Genomic DNA, 20,834 nt, shown 5'->3' on the forward strand with positions numbered 1-20,834 from the left:
ATTGGCCCATGGCTCATTAGACTAAGAGTGTCTAACATGTGTGGGATTTCACATACGCTATTTTCATAGAAGTCCAGGATCAATTTAAAATAATGCACAGATGTGTCATAATATAGTAGATAAATATTTAAGGAAATCCAACCAAATTTTATTTTGTTCACTGATGATGGCATAATGGTTTTAAATGCATTAGCCTATTCAGTGGTTATGAGCAGGGGATGGGGTACTTCCAACTTTCAGCTGTCCTTTGAGAGAGCCAACTTCCATCAAAGGCTGCCTCCGTCAGTTTTATTACTCCCTTGTTTAATCTGTTCTAAGTTACTGAAAATAAAATTCGGCTTTCTATTTTTCTTTTCCAAACATTACAACACACAAACATCTATCTTCTGAACTTACTAGGTGAAAAAAAAAGAAAAGAAAAAAATTAGTTAAAAAGATGTGTTTTAAATATTATAAATCCTCTCATTGTGATCAACAACATTATTCTTTGCCGGCCGATAGGCTGCATGGTGCGGCAATATGACACATGAGGCAAAGATCTTGTCTTCGTAAGTTTGTACCCTATAAGTAGAAATGGGAAATGCAGATTACATTCAATCACATATAGAAATATAATTCCCGCACATTAGAGAGATTTTAAATTTTATTGAGTGTCTTCTACTCTACCTTACTGCCCTATCAAGGCAGCTTACAGAAAGATCACATATATCAAAAATAAGGCATGGCATTAAAAGAAGGAAAGAATTGCCTCTGAAGATTCCTGAAGACTGGTATTGAGAATTCTAATTCTCCTCTTTATGAAGTTAACACTTATGATCTGATATGTGGGGTCTGAATTTCAACCACACATATTCAAATATAAGAACAAGAGATCCAAATTTGTTATAACAAAAAATAATTCAACTAGTATACGCTGGAAGCTTCTATTTATTTATGTGTGAACAGTGGTCTGACTGCTCTTGTAGACAAACAGGGAAGGCAGATATGCTCAAACGTTTACGGAAACTGCCCTTCCTGAAAACCCTAGTTGCTCGGCAGCTCTCCCACTGGAAACATGGTTGATAACACCGTTTCTTTGAAATTTTAGTGGATAAAAATGCTTATCACTAAACCACCAAAGCGTAAGATGGCAGCTTGTCCAAATAATGAGCCATCACATGAAAACCTCCTATTCATGAGACACTGCCCCAGTTGAGACCCAGACTTAAACCTAATACCCTCAGTCACAAACCCTTTGGCAGCTAAGACCCGGTGTCAACTGAGTGTTGAAAACTTTTGAATTGATTACCAAGAGGGAGTGATTCTAAGTCAAAAGTGTTGTTGTCAAAAGATAATTCCCCTCCAGTAAGTGCTGCCCACTCACTCAATTCCTTGTGCAATGCCAGGAAATCTATTCCCTAGAAAGAAAAATAAAGCACTCGAAATAACTAAATACATAGATAAATAAATAAATCCCTCAAGGCGATGATAAGAGGTATCTGAGAATTATCAAACCTTAACAAATGTACCATCCTATCTTTCTCTACTATAATAAACTATTTTATTTATAAAAATACATATTTATGTAATTATATGGATGCCGTTTACAAAAAATTAAAGAATTTACTGAGCAAAAATTAAATTCAGATTCATCAGTGGATATCTTCCAGCTAAGTCATGTTAGCCATATACATTACCAGATCAAATAATCTGTGCTTTTAGAAAAAAATGCTTTGTAAAATGAAAAAAAATAGAAAAATAAAAATATTACCTTTGGGATATTGTCTCAGTCGGTAGGCCATCCAATAATTTGTCCGCCTTTTCTCATGTGTGATGCACATACTATGAGTGTTACACAGAATGATGTTAGCGGATACATGGTAAAGCATTTATTTTTTTTAGTGCTTGCATGATTAATTTAATGTGGATTAGGGAAAAATAAAAAATAAACAGATGAGGCCAGCCCTGTGGCGTGTGGTTAAGTTCAGCACACTCTGCTTCAGCAACCTGGGTTCTCGGTTCAGATCCTGGGTGTGGACCTACACCACACATCAGAGGTGGGGACCCATATACAAAATAGAGGAAGACTTGCAACAGATGTTAGCTCAGGGCAAATCTTCCTCACCAAAAAATAAAAATAAATAAATAAACATAACCAGACATTAAACTGGTGATTTCATTTATGTTATATACGTTGTGGCTAAAAAGGGTACTTAATTGTTAAAAGCAAGTCAATTTTGGGAAAACTGATAAGAAACTAATAGTTTGGGTGGTGTGAAGCTAGGGCAAAAATCGTGGAGGTGAAACTAATGATGCTATCCCGATTTTTACGTGCATCAGTTTATTCAATGATCATAATCAATTGAAGTTCGGTAAACATTTATTTATCTTTTAGCTGACGGGAAGAAAACCATGTACTCTTGTAGTCTTTAGCCAATTGTCCATCACAAAGAATTTGCTCTCCAAGTTCAGAATCTTCATGTGGGTTCTATCGGTAAAGAGAGCACGTACAAGGATTTCACAAGTTCAATAGTGTGTTTACAAAAGAATAGGCGATGCCTGCCAGCGTCGTTCACACTGAGAGTAGGAAGGCCCTCTAGGACTGGAAAGTACACACCCATGTTCTCTTCATCACTGTTCAGAAGAAAATATCTGCCAATCAAGAAGACCCTCCCCGCAAAGGTTTAAAAATAATGGGAAGAAGTGGTGTAGATAGATCTCAAAGTATCCCGCCATGTCCTTACTCTCAATGAGCCATATCCTAAGAAAAGAGGATCTAAAAGCAAGAGAGGTGCATTACCGACAATTACAGCAGTATGTAGTTGAAAGCGAAAGACTGGCTAAAAAAATAAGATAATATGCTGGAAGCTGTGGCTACAAGGGCAGCCTATGGCAAGGTGGGACTGGGGAGTGGGAGGAATCGTACAACCGTAGTCTGGGTCCGAAATAGGTATCTACTATGGGCAATATTGCCAGACGGTAATCGAAATCCTAGAAAGATTTCAAAGATTCTCATGATGTTGAACCTGAGCCCCAAATTTTCAAGGTGGTAAAAACAAGCATTTCTTCAGGTTTAAATGAAAGGATATTCCAAGAGTTTGATAAAATGAAAAAAAAAAACCACCCCAACTTCATTTATAAATCACACACCTACTTAGATCGATGTGTACATGAACAGACTACAGTTTGTATACTTGTTGAAGGAAGAATAAAGCACAGTTCAGTCAATTACAGATGTAACAACTATACTTCTAAATTTAGCCCTTCCCAATCCAGGTGGGAGTCACAGTGGAAAACTACACAGCAGCCCCTTGAAGAAGAATGTTTGGATTTGGTGAGCCTCAGAGAAGACCCCACAGACTGATCCCCCTATAATTCACCATCAGTATGTGTATCACACCAAAGAGAGGGTGCTCACTGTGGGAAAGACCTTACCATCTCTTCAAGGCCTGAACACATCCTCAGCCAGCCCTGAGGTAAGGGCCGGCAGGGCGGGGCAGGAGAGATTGGTTCTAATAAATAGGTGTTTGTTTGTTGTGCTCTGTAGGTGGCTATCCATCTGCCTGATTCAACAGAGCTTTCAGAGGGGGGTGGCAGGGTGAGAGATTTGGTAGGGGGCTTGAGGAAGGATGAGGTATAAGCTATCTGATGGGAAGCAATTAGGTCAGACTGTTGAATTAGACCCCAAGCTGTGGCAATAAATCTTGAGAAAACCAGCTGAACCATAATGAAAGAACACAGTCAGACTCTAGGCACTCTGAAACAACTGTCTTCAATTTATGTATTCCAGAGCAGACTCTGGGACAAAAACGGGGGTTGCATCCACTTAATGGAATATATAATTGAGTCAGTTATATTATAAAATGTGTTCAGCTGCTCATGTCTGCTTTGATCACTGTGGTTCAAGCCATACCATATCTCCAAAGAAAGTAAAGAAATAGACGAGATGATTGGAGACCACCATTAATGTTCTCCATTCTGTCTCCTTTCAATCCCCTAGTATGGCAAGCCCATAAATTATAAATCAGATGGATGTCAAGACTTCTTGTTGAAAATATTCCCATTGAAGTAAGTAGTCATATGTTTGGCAACCTTACTCTCCCACTCCTATAAAATGTGGGTTCATCTACTATTTGTCACAAATTTACTTACTGGGACTTGCAATGATGAGATCAACCTAGGATATTACTTTCATTCACTGAATTGATGATATTACATGTTACTAGGGCTTAATGAAGAAAGATAGCAATTGCTCTTTATTCCTTAATATCTCAAAAAAAAAGAGAGAGGATAAACTGCTATATCTTCCCAGAAAACTCGGGGTCTGGCCACGTGAGCGAATGTATTGGGATGCCAGTGGATGAGAGAAGGTAGAACGTCTTTTCTAATTATCCTCCAGAATACTAAACTGGAAGCTCTGTACCTGACATCCCAGCCTTGAAGTTGCTCAGCAGTCTTGGAGACAGCATATCTTGGCTTTGGGAATTTAGTGTGTTGTATGTACTAAGCTAACCTGAAAGACTAGTAAATTTCAGTTGAGGTCACACAATGACCTAAACTGCCTGTTGTGAACTGAGGGCTCTTAGCTCCTCTTTCTCAGATAGGTGAGCCCAGTACTCTGCCGGCTAGTAGAAATGGTATAATCAAGAATCAACAAAAGTGATCATTAAGCAAGCTTGGTGGAGCCTGTGTTCCTTCGTGCACACTGAGGAGTCCACAGAATTCCTCAAGTGTCCTCCACATTATATCACCTATATTGACAAGCTGAGGTCAACCTTGTGCTAAGCTCACCATCGGACAGAAAACTTGTCTGATTCATGAATGGGGCTGCCTGGTATTTGGCTGAACAATATCTATAAACCACAGCTGACTCGTATTCTCATTTGTACATATCCATGCAATATTAGAGAAATACTCTTTCCCCCAGCAGCCTGAAGTGACGCAGATTAAGCATCAAGAGAGAGAAAGCCATTGAAACTGGTCACAAGGAATCCCAGATACATGTATGTTTATGGGCTGTGGCTAATTTTATGACTAAATGGTCAGGATTGAAAAATTGGGGGCGTGAGGTTTTGGTTCATATGAAAACTGGACTCTTTGTTAGCTCTCATTCAAATTCTTGTATAACATATAGATAGACATCAGAGGAGTAGAAGACAGGAAGCTTATAAATGATGTTTCCAATTTGGCATGGCCAAACACAGGTGAGCACATCTTAACCCGAAGCAGAAGTCACAGCGTTGTGTTAACAAGTGGAGATTTGGAATCTCTGCGAGAGGCCTAAAGGCCCTATTTAGGGTAGACGCTTAATAAGAACTTGAATTTGTTTGTTAAAGGAAAAGGGCCACAGCTGAAGTAAACTACGGAAAGCTCGAGGCCACAGTATTTCAAACTTCAATATACATCCATATCACTATTCAATAGGTCTGGGGTGGGACCTGAGAATATGCGCGTTTAAAAGCTCCCAATTTAAGAAAATGCTGTTGGTTCTTTGATCACACCTTGAGCAGCCAAGCTCTAAACTGTAATAACCCACTATGATGGTGTTTTCCAGAGTCCTGCTTCTGGTCTGAGCACAAGATCTATTGCAAGAGCAGTGTAGGAGGAACAGGCCCATCAGTGAAAAATAAAATCGCAATATCATATGTGCTTACTGCCACTGGGATCATGGGATGCTATACTAAAGACATATGAGTTAAATCCCAAAGAAATGAACATTTGAAAGGTGACGGTCCATATGATAAAAAATAGTACATGAATTAAATCAGGGACACTTATAGATCTTGACTTCTCCTTTTACAAGATTGCATACAGAACCAGAGAATGGAAAAGGGTCTGGGGTATAGAAAATGTGTAAAAATTCACAAGTATAACATTTCTAATTGGGACACTAGTGTCCTTTCTGCAAAGGGTAAAAATCTCTCTGGATACCACTGTTTTTGTTCTCCATTGGAGATTTACATGGGTACCTGAATATATTGAACTGTTAATACTGTGCCAAGGTGAGACTCACAACTTGGGAATGCAATAAATACTGTGGAGGTCCAGGGAGGATGGGGAGGAAGTGGAATTGTCTGGTAAGACAGATAAGATTCTAGAGTGGAATGCAGGAGAAATTTGTGAGCAAGTATGCCCACAGCCCTCTGCAGTATCAGGAGGTATGTGTCAGGATGGTTGTCGTAGCAGGAGAATAACCTTCCCAAGAAAATTTTAAAAACTCTAAAATATATGCTAGGTGATATTCTTGGGTGAGAAGGGCAGTTACATCTTCAGCAAACAGTATTATTTATTTAATAAAGCAATGAGGGTTCCAGAGAGTCAGTTGGAACAAGTAGACATGAAATATAGAGCAGACTGACATATGAGAGAGCAACTGAAGTCAGAAAGTCACCTATTTGAGCATTTCTATCATCTTGAAGGGCCAAAGCAGTGGTTTTCTGACATGGAAGTACTTCCTACTTTCATCCTGAAGGTTCTTTGTTGGGTAGAGTACTTCTTCCTATGCCATGAAGGTTTCAGTGATTTAAATGTAGCTGGATGTAAATCATAAATTTAAAACACATTCCAGGTGGAGGGCAGTGAGTTATCCATAAATTCTGTAATGGTGGCTTGGGTAAAGCAGAAATGTTGCTGAAAAATGTATAGAAATATAGATACCAAGTTGATATTCTCTTTAGATCATCACTCTGGAGAAAGGGGGCAGTAGAAATGGACAAAGAATGGACAGACTCCCTGGGGTCCTAGATTGCCCTGAAATACCAGGTGTCCATCTAGAGGCTGGTGAAAAGAACACATGGCTAGACCAAATAGAGTTGGTCACCGAAGGATAAAGGGCTCAAAGATAACAACTCTGACACATTTAGCCAAAAGAGGCACATCACAGGTACAAGGTCTCCTTGAAAATGAGCTTGACAGTACATATTGTGGACAGGGAACTGTGAAAGGGGAAAGACATGGACCATGGCCATATACCACCAACAGTATGCTCAGAGGAGAAATCTCAACTATCTTAGTGGTTCAGAGGGCAAACCCAGGCTCGTCTGGCTACGAAAGCCAGCCCTTAACATTGACACAGACATCATCGCTGGAACAGATTGGGAGGTACTTACTATAAGGTGTTATTTTCATTTTATAACCACCAGAAATTATCAGTATATTACTACCGATGTAGAATGAGCTGGGAAATATTCCTTCTTCCTCTATTTTCTGAAAGAGTTTGACTAGGATTGGTTTTATTTCTTCTTTAAATATTTTATAGCATTCACTGGTGAAGCAGTGTGAACCTGAGCTTTTCTTTGTGGGAATTCAATTTCTGTACTTGTTATGGGTTAATTCAGATGCTCTATTTTTTTCTTGAGTCAGTTTTGGTAGTTTGCATCTTTTTCGGAATTTGTTCAGTTAAGTCACCTAATGTGTTGGCATGAAGTTGTCAGTCATATTTCTTAGAATCCTTTTAGCTTCTGTAGAGTCAGTAATGCTGTCCCCTCTTCATTCTTGATTTGAATAATTTTTGTTCTTTTTTATTGCCCAGAGCTGTTAAAAGTGCATCAATTTTGTTAACATTTTCAAAGAACCGACTTTTGTTTTGATTATTAGTTTCTCTATTGCTTGTTTTTTTTTTCCCCCCCTATTTCTTTGATTTCTGCTGTGAGATTTAATATTTCCCTTCTTGAGGTTAAGTGGATCTTCTTTTTCTGATTTCTTAAGAAGGAAACTTAAAAATTTGAAACCTTTCTTCCTTTCTAACATAGGCATTTAAAGTTATGTTTCCCTCTAAACATTTCCTTGCTGCATCCCGGAAATTTTTCCATGTTCTATTTTCATTTTCTTTTGATTCAAAATATTTTCTACTGTTCTTTGTGATTTACTTGACTCGTAGGTTGTTTAGAAGTTGCTGTTTGTTTGTAATTATTTGTGGACTTCTCAAATTTCTTTCTGTCGTAGATTTCTAACTTAATTACATTGTGGTTGAAGAACATACAATTTATTATTTGAATCCTTTTAAATTTATTGAAACTTGTTTTATAGTCTATCCAAATAATATTATGCTGGATCATATTTCATGTCAACTTGAAAAGACTGCATAATCTGTTGTTTTTGAGTAGAAAGCTCTGTAAAATGCCACTTCAGTCAAGTTAGTTTATAGGGTCGTGTAAATCTTCTATATCTTTGCTGACTTTCTGCAAGTTGCTCTGTCAAATATTGAGAGTGAAATACTGACATTTGCAAATATAATGGCTGAATCGTCTATTTTTCCTTTCAATTTTTGCTCATGTATTTTATGGCTCTGTTGTTAGATACACAAACATTTGTAAATATTATATTTTTGTGATGTATTTACCTTTTGTCATGAAATATCCATCTTTGTCTCTAGTAATATTTCTTGCTTTGAAGTCTATTTTGTCTGATGTTAATACAGCTTTCTTATTTTACTGTTTTTGTAAGCAACTCATTGCAGTATAATTTACATTCCTTAAAGTTCACCCACATTATAAGTGTACAATTCAATGATTTTTATAGAGCTGAAATCTACAGAGTTGTGCAAACACCACTCCAAAGCAATTTTAGAACATTTCCCTCACCCTTCTTGCCAGTTTGGGCTCATTCATGCCCATTTGCACCCTTGACCTCAGGCAGTTACTAATTTGCTTTCTGTCTCTATAGGTTTGCCTTTTTCACATATTTTATGATAAGTGCAATCATACAATGTGTGGTCTTTTGTATCTGGCTTCTTCCACTGAGCATAATGGTTTGGAGGTTCATCCATGTTGTATGAGTATTTTGTTTCTTTTTTATCTCTAAGTAGTATTCCATTGTGGTGGTACACCACATGTTATATATCCGTTCACCACGTGATGGACATTTGAGTTGTTTCCACTTTTTGCCCATGATGCATAATGCTGCTGTGAATGCTCACATACAAGTCTTTGTGTAGACGTGTTTTATTTTTCTTGAGTAGATTTATGGGAGTGGAAGTGCTATTTTTGCTTATCATTTTAAGAAACTGCCAGATTGTTTTCCAAAGAAGCTCTACCACTTTACATTCCCGTCATGAGGGTCCCAGCTTCTTCACCTCCTGCTAACACTTATTATTGTTGGTCTTTTCAATTATAGCCATTCTGTTGGGTGAGAAGTAGCATTTGATTTTGATTTTAATTTGCATTTATCTAATGACTGAAGATGTTGAGCACCTCTTCATGTGCTTATTGGCAATGTGTATATCTTGTTTGGTGAATGCTATTCAAATGTTTAATCCATTTTTAAATTGGGTTGTCTTTCATTGAATTCTAAGAGTTCTTTACAAATTCTGGATACAAGGGCTTCGTTGCATATATAATTTGCAAATATTTTATCTCAATTTGTGTTTGTCTTTTTATTTTCTTAATGCTTTGCTTTGAGACACAAAAGTTTTTAGTTGTGATGATGTCTAATTTATCCATTTTATGTGTATTAATTTGCTAGGGCTGCTATAACAAAATACTGAAGACTGGAGGGCTTAAACAACAGAAATTTATTTTCTCATAGTTCTTGGAGGCTCAAAGTCCAAGATCAAGGTGTTGGAAGTTTTGGTTTCTTCGGAGGCCTCTCTTCTTGCCTTACAAATGGCTGCCTTCTCACATGTCCTCACGTGGCCTCTCCTTTGTGTATGTGCAGCCTTGGTGTCCTTCTTCTTATAAGGACACTAGTCATGTTGGATTATCCCCCCCCTCCCCCCCCCCCCCCCCCCCCGCATAGACCTCATTTAACCTTAATTACCTCTTTGAAGGCCCTGTCTCCAAATACAACCACATGTCTTTGTATGTGGGGTTGGGACTTCAACATACGACTTTGACAGGAACACAATTCAGTCCATAACAATATGGATCATACTTTTGGGTGTCTAAGAAATCTTTTCCTAACCTAAGTTCACAAAGACTTTCTTCCACATTTTCCTCTAAAAGTTTTGTGGTCTTGGCTCCTAAATGGATTCCTTTTGAATTACTATCATGACTGAATGCATAGCCTATCTTTTCCCATCTTTTTACTATTAACCTATTTGTGTCTTGAAACCTAAAGTGTGTCTCTTGTAGGCAGCATATAGTCGGATCTTGCTTTTTGATCCAGCCTGATGATTTCTGCCGTCAATTAGCATACTTAGAATAGTGGTCAGCAAGATTTTTATATAAGGGGCCGGATAGTGTGTATTTTAGGCTTTGTGGGCCACTCTCTGTTGCAACCATTTAACTTTGCTGTGGTAGCACAAAATCAGCCAAAATAATATATAAATGGAAGGGTATGGGTGTATTCAGTGAAACTTTATTTACCGAAACAGGTGACAGACAGCATTGGGCTCACAGGCTGCATTTGCCAACCCCTTGTTTAGACCATTCACGTTTAGTGTAGTTCTTGATATTAATGGATATCCACCTCATAGTTTGCAATTTGTTTTCTATATGTCTCAGATGATTTTACTCCTGTTCCTCCTTTACTGCCTCTTTCATCTGAAATCAATAGTTGAAAACAATAGTTATTGTGCCACTTAATTCTCCTATTGATGTTTTACAACAGCATTATTGACATATAATTCACATACCACATAATTCACCCATTTACTGTGTGCACAGATCATTGGTTTTTAATATATTCACTGCCCCCAAAAGAAACTCAATACCCATTTCCCCCTTAAAGCCCCACTGAATGGCAACCACTAATCAATCTACTTTTTCTCTCTATGGATTTTCCTATTCTGGACGTTTCATATAAATGGAATCATACCATACGTGGTGATCTTTAATGACTGATTTCTTTCACTTAGCATAATGTTTGCAAGGTTCGTCCATGTTGTAACGTGTATTAGTATTTCATTTCTTTTTATTGCCAACTAATATTCCATTGTAGGATTATACCTCATTTTATTTATCCATTTATCATTTGATGGACATTTGGGTTGTTTCTAACTTTTGGCTATTTTGAGTAATGCTGTAATGAACGTTGCATATAAGTTTTGGTGTGGACAAAATTTTCATTTCTTCTGGGTATATACCTAGGAATGGACTTGTTAGGTCATATGATAACTCTGTTCAACCTTTTGAGGCACTGCCAGACTGTTTTCCAAAGGGGCTGCACCATTTTACGCTCACCTCAGCAGTGTGTGACGGTTTCAAGTGCTCCACATTATTGACTAAACTTGCTGTTGTCTGCTTTTGGATTATGGCCATCCTAGTGAGTGAGAAGTCCTATCTCATTGTGGTTTTGATTTGCATTTTTCTAATGACCAATGATGATAGCATCTTTTCAAGTACTTATTGGCCATTGGTACATCTTATGTGAATTGGATAAGTGTCTATTCATTCCCTTTGCCCAGGTTTTTTTTTTTTTTTAGCTTTAATCTTTAAAAATTATTTTTAATTGTGATAAAATACATGTAACAAAAAATTTACCGTCTTAATCGTTTTAAGCACACACTTCAGTGGCATTAAGTACATTCACAGCGTTGTGCAGCAGTGACCACCATGCAGCTCCACAACTCTTTCCATCTTGCAAAACTGAAATTCTGTACCCGTTAAACAATAACTCCATTCTGCCCTCCTTTGAGTGCCTGGCAACCATCATCCTATCTTCTGTCTCTAAATTTGACTGCTTTAAGTACCTCGTATGAGTGGACTCACACAATATTTGTCTTTTTGTGACTGGCTTATTTCATCTAGCATGATGTCCTCAAACTTTATCTGTTGTAATTTGTGTCAGAACTTCCATCCTTTCTAAAGCTGAATAATCAATCTTCTATTGTAGATATATATATACACACACATTTTGTTTATCTGTTCATCTGTCAATGGACGGTTGGATTGCTTCCACCTGTGGCTAATAATCCTGCTATGGACAGGGGTGTTTAAATATCGGTTTGATACCCTGCTTCCGATTCTTTTGGGTATATACCCAGAAGTGGAATTGCTAGATCATATGATAATTCTGTTTTAATTTTCTGGTGGAACTGCCATACTGTTTTCCACAGCTCCTGCCTCATTTCATATTCCCACGAAGACGGCACAAATGTTCCAATTTTTCCGTAGCCTCACCAACACTTGTTATTTTCTGTTATTTAGAATTTTTTTTTATAGTAGCCATCCTAATGAGTATGAGGTGGTATCTTATTATGGTTTTGATTTGCATTTCTCTAATGATTAGTGATGTTGAACAAAATTCTTTTCATGTGCTTATTGACCATTTGTATATCTTCTTTGGAGAAATGTCTATTCAAGTCCTTTGCCCAATTTTTGAATAGTGTTATTTGTTTTATTGTTGTTCTATTGTAAGAGTTCTTTACATATTCTGGATATTAACCCCTTGTCAGATATATGATTTGCCAAACAAATACAATATATATGATTTTTCTCCTACTCCATGGGTTGCCTTTTTACACCGTTGATAATATCCTTTGATGCACAAAGGTCTTTAATTTTGATGAAATTCAATTTGTCAATTTTTTCTTTGGTTGCTTGTGCTTTTAGAGTAATATCCAAAAAAATCTTTGCCAAGTCTCATGTCATGAAACTTTCCCCCAGGGTTTTCCTCTAAGAGTGTTGTAGTTTTAGCTCTCACATTTAGGTCTTTGCTCCCTTTTGAGTTAAGGTTTGTATGAGGTAGGGTCCGACTTTGTTCTTCTGCATGTGCATATTCAGTTTTCTTAGCACTGTTTGTCGAAGAGATGCCTCTCTCTGCCATTGAATGATTTTGGCACCCTTGTCAAAAATCATTTGACCATATATGTGAGGGTTTATTTGAAGTCTGTCTATTCACTTCCATTGATACATATGTCCATCTTCATGCCAGTCACAGACAGTCTTGGTTACTGTAGTTTTCTAATAAATTTTGAAATCAGGAAGTCTGAGTTTCCCAAATTTATTTTTCTTTTTCAAGATTGTTCTGGCTGGTCTTGGTCCCTTGAATGTCTATATGAATTTTAGGATCATCTCGTCAATTTCTGCAAATAAACTAGCTGGGATTTTGATAGGAACTGCTTTTAATCTGTAGATAAATTTGGGGAGAATTACCATCTTAACCATATTACACCTCCCAATCCATGAATATTAGGTCTTCTTTGTTTCTTTCAACAATGTTTTGCAGTTTTCAGTGTATAAGATTTGCACTTTTTTGTTAAATTTAAACCTAAGAATTTTGTTCTTTTTGATGCTATTGCCAATGAATTGTTTTTTCTTTTCTTTTTAAACCACTTTATTGAGGTATGATTGACATGTAAAAGCTATACATATTTAATCTATACAACTCAAGGTGTGGGAATAAGTGTACACTCATGAAACTGTCACCATCGTTAAGGCCACAAACACATTCATCAACTCCCAAAGTTTCCTCCTACCTTCATTATTATTATCATCATTATTCTCATGTCCCCACTTTCGTTCTTGATTTTAGTAATTTGAGTCTTTTCTTTTTCTTGATAATCTAGCTCAAAGTTTGTCAATTTTGTTGATTTTTTTCAAAGTCAAAATTTTAGTCGCATTGATTGTCTATATTGTTTTTCTCTTCTCTCATTAGCCTCTGCTCTAACTTTCATTTCCTCCATTCTGTCTGCTTTGGCTTCAGTTTGCTCCTCTTTGCCCAGTATCTTAACACGGAGCGTTAGATGTCAATTTCAGATATTTCTTCTTTTCTAACATTGTTTGTAGATAGAAATTTCCCTCTAACTGCTTTAGCTGCATCCCATAAGTTTTGGTATACCTTGTTTTATTTTGCTTTGCAGGTGTTGTGTTTTTTACAAGACCCTCCTTCCACCACCAAAAAGATCATGATTTGCCAAAGGCTTAAATGATGGTTAGCATTTCTTAGCAATAAAATATTTTTTAATTAAGGTGTGTACATTTTTTTTTCCAGACAAGGCTATTGCCTGCTTAATAGACCACAGTATAAACATAACTTTTATGTGCAGTGGGAGACCAAATAATTTGTATGACTCACTTTATTGTGAAATTTGCATTATTGTGGTGGCCTGGAACTGAACCTGCAATATCTCCAAGTTATGCCTGTGTATTCTTGGTGGATTAACATTTTATCATTATAAAACGTCTCTCTTTATCTCTAGTATAATTTTGGTTTTACAGTTTATTTTGTCTGATATTAGTATAGGCACTCCAGCTTTCTTATGGTTACTGTTTGCTTATATCTTTTATTTTCAACTTATTTGCATATTTGAAAGTGTACGCCCTGTTGGCAACATATAGTTAGATCTTGTTTTTCTATCTAATCTATTTCTGCCTTTTGTTTGTACCATTTAATCCATTCACACAATGTAATTATTGATATAGTTGAATTATACATATATGACACAGTTGAATTTACTTCTGCCACTTTACTTTTTGTTTTCTATTTCTTGTCTTTTTTACTCTTTTTTATTGCTCTATTTCTCCTTTCTGCTTCTTTTGTATTACATGAATATTTTTTTAGTGCAACATTTTAATTCCTTTCATTTTTTCATTATATATTTGGAGTTATTTTATTAGTGGCTGCACAAGGGCTTATCATATACACCTTATCAGAATATACAATAGATTTATACCAGCTTAATTTCAATGACATATAGAAATGTTTGTCCTATAGAGCTCTACTCCCTCCCTCTTTTTGTGCTATTTGTTATATATATGTGTTACATCTATGTTATAAACGCAACTAGACATTGTTATAGTCATTATTTTATTCAATTTAATGTTTAAGAAGCTGAAAAAAGGAAAGTATATATTTATAGTTATATTAATTTTTGCATTTGCCATTTCTTATTGTTTGTATGGTTTCAAGTTACCGTCTCCTGTTATTTCCTCCTTTAGTACAGTTTGGCTTCCACCCACCTCTGTGCTGACACTGACAAATGTTACACTGCTGTTTTACAATTATACAATTATAACACGTTGTGTTATACATTTGCTTTTTCAATCTGTGAAGGGAAGAAAGGAAGGTAAAAATGCATGTATACTTTTTTAATAATTACATAATTACGTTTACCAGTGCTCTCTGCCCAACCCCCCCCCCCCACCCCGCCCCCCCATCTCTAGGGTCATTTACTTCCTGAAACCATCCGGAACCTGAAGAACTCCCTCCGGCGTTTGTTGTAAGGTCGGCCTGGAGCATCCTCAGATGTTATCTGGAAATTACTGTATGTTGCCTTCATTTTTGAAAGACGGTTTTGCTGGATAGGATTCTTGGTTGATTTTCTTCCTTTGAGCACTTTGAATGTCAGCCCATTGGCTCTGGTCTCCTATTGTTTCTGATGATAACTAAGCCCTGACTTTTATTGGGTTTCCTTGTATATAAATCATTCTACTCTTGCTGCTTTCTAAATTTTCTCTTTCTCTTTGTTTTTAAGTGTGTTTAGTATGTTTCTGGATGTGACTGTCTTTGTGTTTTTTTCCTACTTGAAGTTAGTTGAGCTTCGTGAATGTATAAATTAATGCTTTCATCCAATTTGGGAAGTTTAGAGCCATTATTTCTTCTAATACATATATATGTTATATATTTACATTTTATGTATTATATATATTTTATATAAATGTATATATATTGCTCCTTTCTCTTTCCTCTCCTTTGGCACTCCTGTGTATACTGGTGTGCTTAATGCAAACCACATTTCTGAGGTTCTGTTCATTGTTCTTCAATCCTTTTCCTCTCTCTTCTTTGGATTGAATAATTTCCATCAGTCTTCAAGTTTACTGATTCTTCTGCCAGTTCAAATGCACTGGAGAGCCCCTATAGTAAATTTTTCATTTCAGTTAATACACTTTTCAACTACGGAATTTCCACTTTTTAAAAAATGTAATTTCTCTCTAATGATATTCTCTATTTGATGAGCACTGTGAACGTGGCTTCCTTGCTTTTAAAGGACAGTTCCCTTTAATCCTCAGACATATTTATAATGGTTGAAGTCTTTATTTAATCTAACATTTGTGCCCTCTCGCAAATAGTTTTTGTTGCCTGCTTCTTTCCCCTGTGTAAGGGTCACACTCACACTTTTCTACTTCTTTGCATGTTTCATATATATATAAATAATTTTTTTTCCAGGTGAAAACTGGACATTTTAAGGACAATCTTGTGGCAACTCTGGATCTGGGTTCCTCTGTCTGTGAGGCTTGTTTGGGGTGGTTTGCTGGTCTGTCTGTTTGGTAACTTGGTGGCCTGTTCCCGTGACGTCTGCCCCTCCGCACTGTGGTTCTCTGATGCTCATCAGCAGGTGTAGTCTTGAGAATGCAGTCACCTTTGGACGAAGTTGCTTTAGGAGGGCTCTCTCCCCTTGATCTCTCTCTTAGGGTGTCTTTTCTGTCTGGCATCACACCTGTTAGGATCCACCAATTGCCTCAGAAGGGCTCTTCTTAGCTCTTGCCTTCACTGGTTCTGTCTGACAGACTGGCTGGCTAACAGTTTAGTTTGTTGCTCTCTCATAGAGCTACCAGCCTCCTCTTAGTCATTTACACCAGTTTCCTTTTTTTTTTTTGTTTGGGAACAAACTTCGGCTTGAATTTCCCCACATTTTGTTTCAAATAAAGCCATTTCCTTTGGGGAGAGCTTTGGGGCTCACTGTTCTGTCCCCCTGGTCAAACTTTCTGAGCCACTGCTCCAGGGGCTGGGGACGGGGGTAGGTAGCTCCTGGTCTTCTGGGCCTGCGTCTCTTACTGTCAGATCTCTATTTCTTGAGCAAGCTGGGCTGAAGGCAATTGGGTTCCCAGTACTTTTGGCCGGCCCTGCCTGAGGAGGAGCTTCTGCCCTGTGGGCGGGTGCTGGGTTGAGGAAGAGAGCCCTGCCTCTTGACCACATTCACTGCAAATTTAGCCTCTGCAACTCATTGGAGGGGATAAGAAACGCTGTCAGCCTGCATGAGGTGCTTTATCCTGTGACCGGGAGCTGAGGAGGGAGAAAACCTGATTTTCTTGGCCACGGCTGTCCCCTGTGGAATCTGCATCAGGCTGAGCTGAAGGTGATGGCAGATGACACGGCTCAGGGCCACAGGCTACAGACATTTAATGAGTTTCTTGAGTAAAGATTTCTTCATTTGCTGTATGATCTTAGGACAATTTTCAGAGACTTTAAATGAGTATTTTTAAAATACTTTTCATCATTTATGGTTGTTTTACTGGGAAAAAGGTCTGCTGAGTTCCTTGTCCTGCCATTAAGTGTAATCTACTCTGTTGACTTTTGAACTATAATCTTTGGATTATTTCTTAGTGGCTGTTCTAGGGAGGGATTACAATATACATCTTATCAGTCATCTTTAGATTTGTATTAATCTGGTAAAATAAACTTTACTAGAACATAGCTGTATTTTTGCCATACATTATAAATTCAACAGTATAGTGTTACAATTATTGCTTTATGTAATGTCTTTTAATAGAAGGAAAAATATATTTATATTATCTCTTATATGAAAATTTGCCCACATTTACTATTTCCAGTATCCTTCCAGTGAATTTATATTAACTGGCTGGTATCATTTCCTTTCAGCCTTTAAGACTTTCTTTAACATTTCTTTTACGATAGGTTGGCTAGCAATGAATTTTGTTTTCATTTTCTAAAATGGCTTTATTTTGCAAGATAGTTTTGCTGGATGTAGAGTTCTTGATTGACAGTTCCTTTTCTTCCAGTCCCTCAACTATGTCACTCCCTGCCTTCTGGCCTCCATTGTTTCTGCTAAGTCAGCCGTTAATTATACTGTTCCTCTATATGAGATAAAAATCATATTTTCTTGCTGCTTTCAAGATTTGCTCAACAGTTTGACTATAAAGTGTCTAAGTGTGGTTCTCTTTGTGTTTATCCTGGGTTTTATTGAAGATCTTGGATCTGTGGGTTAATCTTTTTCATCAAATTTAGGAAGTTTTCAGCTATTATTTTTATAAATATTTCTTAGGCCCTCTCCTCTCCTGAATCCCATTACACATGTTGGTATGCTTGATGTTGTCCCACCAATTTCAGTAGGAAGCTTGCCTACAATGAAATGGGGCCCTCTCTTTTAGAAGCATTTACATTTTTTCTGATTTCGTTTAATTTTTAAAATTTAGTTCACTGGCTATTAGTTAAAAACGTGGTATTATATTCTCTTTCTTTTAGAAATAATAAGGAGAATAGTATTTAGATTTTTGTGCTGCATACATAGAATGTAAGAGATGATAAAAGTGAAATAGAGTAATAAATAACCTGATCTAAGATGAAAGAACTGTTCTCAGCTGTAAAATAAGAATTTCTTCATATACAGTAATTAAAAGGGAAAATGAGAGAATGAGAGTAGAACAGCAGTTTTCCTCTTGAGGAACAATGTTTAGAAAAACGTAATCTTTTTTTTTTTTTTTTTTTTTTGGTGTGGAAGACTAGCCCTGAGCCAATATCTCTTGCCAATCTGCCTCTTTTTGCTTGAGGAAGACTGTCGCTGAGCTAACATCTGTGCCCATCTTCCTCTAGTTTGCATGTGGGATGCCTGCCACAGGATGGCTTGACAAGCAGTGTGTAGGTCCACACCCAGGATCTGAACCTGTGAACCCCGGGCTGCTGAAGCAGAGCACTCAAACTTAAGCACTATGCCACCCAGCCAGCCCCTTAAAGGCAATCCTTAATGAGAAAGTCACATGCATTATAAAGGGGGTCACTATGAGTGATGTGGAGATGGCTACATATGCTTTCTTAGGAATGCCACATCTCTGATACACATCTTAAATATTTTTTGGCAATACTTATGAGCATTTTAAAAGAATGGAGCTACATCAACTAAAGGACAACCAATAAATATAATTAGTTCTCCATCAAGACAATAAGGTAACAATGATTAAAAATACTTCCTCTCATATAGTCAGAATACGAATCTTAATTTTCATTTACATAGTTGTAGGCAAATGTGTAATCACCAAACAATGTATAGCACAGAAACAAGAAAAAGTGTATTAAGTTTAGTAATTTTGATAGGTTTTTCTAATACACATAATTACGAACAATTTATTATAAAAACCTACATACACAATTAATAAATACTTGATCACAAGTCTTTTAAAATATAATCAGAATGAAATGTGTAGAAGAAGACATTTCAAAGTCACAGCAGTTACTACCGTTACAATATTTAATCATTTTTACAATAAGTCTGCTGGTCCGTTTCAAACTTCTTCTCAGAGCCATTACATTTCTTGTTGAATTTCCTTTAGAGCAATAGCAAGTTGCTTAATTTTTTCTTCCATTGCTTTTTTGTTCTTGCATGTTTCTTCCAGAAGTCCACGCATTTCCTCTTCAACTTGATGAACCTAAATCAACATATAAATTTTAATTTTAATTTCTTTAAAAAATGTATTTTAAAAATATAGTCAGAAAGAAAAAATCAAAAGTTTATTTTTATGCATTTTGTAATGAGTGATATTCATTTAAAGCAGAGAGGTTAGTGAAATGGAACTCGTTTAAATACCAATCAGAAAACCATGTTTATGCTGTACACAAAGTACGTACATGTGTGAGATCTATTTGCCACAGGTCCTTGTGAGGAATGCCTCTACCTTATTTTAACCGTTTTGGAGCTCAGGAACCTTGGTCGCAGTTGTGCAGCTTCTCAGGAGCACACTGGACAAACGCAGTCTTCTGCCTCCATCCTGCCCCGTCTGTCCTATGCTGCTTACCAATGCCGAGTCGTGGGTTCAACTCGAACAGCAGCTCCTCACAGACTCTCAAAACTGAAACAACCTCCCTTCCCAAAGACACTTGCTAATCTAGTCCCTACTGCATATCTAAAATTGCTGGTGGTGGGTAAAAATTGCCATCTTTCTGAGAGCACATTTATTCCTAACCGAGGTTCTCCTGGGATTCTGTCTTCGACACGATTCATTTCTGCTCAGAATTCTCCCTCCTGTGATCCAGCCCTCCCGACAGCACTATCAACATGGCCAACCCTCTGTGTTTACTTCCCTCTTCCTGATCTCTAACAGAATTTCCTATCTTTTTTCCCTAGGAAACTAATATTGCTCCCAATTTAAATTATCATCTCTATGTGACGTCTTGCAATTTTTCGTGATTATCACATTTAAGCTCTGGTGCCATTTCTCTTAACAGATACATCCCTTTGAGAGTACATCATGTTGGCAGAGGTCCAAAATCAAACTCAGTATCTTCCTGTCAGCTAAGGGCCTAATTTTACACTTTATTTATTTAGCGTTATTACCTGATGTACCCTTGTTAAATACTTGGTAGATTTCAAATAGAACATCTGTTGACTTGAAATGAAATAACTAATTTTTGAACAAGTTATACTTCCTTACTCATTGTGATTATTTCTGAAGACCTTACTCCCTCTTTCTCTCCATACAGACTCCTGAAGGCAATGTCACTTCATCACACAACCTTAATTATAATTACAGGGAGTATTTCTTTCCCTCACTGTTGCTGAACTCTTTTCCAGTTGCTGATTTCCAAATCTTCAGTCTTACTGCCACTTCAATATCAGGGAAAAATGGAAATTCACAACTGTCCCTTCAGTCTGGTGGATCTCAACAGAGGGGTCATATTGGAATTACCTGCTGAGTTTTAAAAATACCGGGGTCTGGCCTCAGACTTAGCGAATGAAAGTCTCTGAAGGGGACGCTCATGCACGTGTGTTATTAAAAAGCACCACAGGTGACTCTGACATTTGCCCCTGATTTGGCATCACCTTAAACTCATTTCATTGTCAATGATATTAAGATGATAAACTTGACAGTTTTGAACCCTAATTAATAACACAATACTCCTTAGGAACTTTCTCCAAGGAGCGATGGATTGTATTCAATGCATTCACATGCTCATCCTGCCCATGTGTAACCAAAGGGCTTCGGCCTGAGGTTGGTTAGGGATCTGGCAATTTTTATCAGAGC

General features: G+C 37.2%; 1 protein-coding gene across 4 annotated transcripts in view; it reads right to left on the reverse strand.

Moving 5' to 3' along the window:
* Nucleotides 1-18,871: 18,871 nt before the first annotated feature.
* The window catches only part of LRRCC1 (leucine rich repeat and coiled-coil centrosomal protein 1), a 31,345-nt gene continuing 29,382 nt past the window's right edge, over nucleotides 18,872-20,834 (reverse strand). For all 4 annotated transcript variants that reach the window (XR_011493088.1, XM_044780328.2, XM_044780326.2 and 1 more), the window contains one exon: nucleotides 18,872-19,241. Coding sequence is in view for 3 of the 4 variants with exons in the window: in XM_044780328.2 (XP_044636263.1) it covers nucleotides 19,119-19,241 (123 nt within the window). In the remaining variant the exon portion in view is untranslated. The remainder of the gene's footprint in view (nucleotides 19,242-20,834) is intronic.

This window comes from Equus asinus, chromosome 12 (assembly GCF_041296235.1).
Source record: "Equus asinus isolate D_3611 breed Donkey chromosome 12, EquAss-T2T_v2, whole genome shotgun sequence".
NCBI lineage: Eukaryota > Metazoa > Chordata > Mammalia > Perissodactyla > Equidae > Equus > Equus asinus.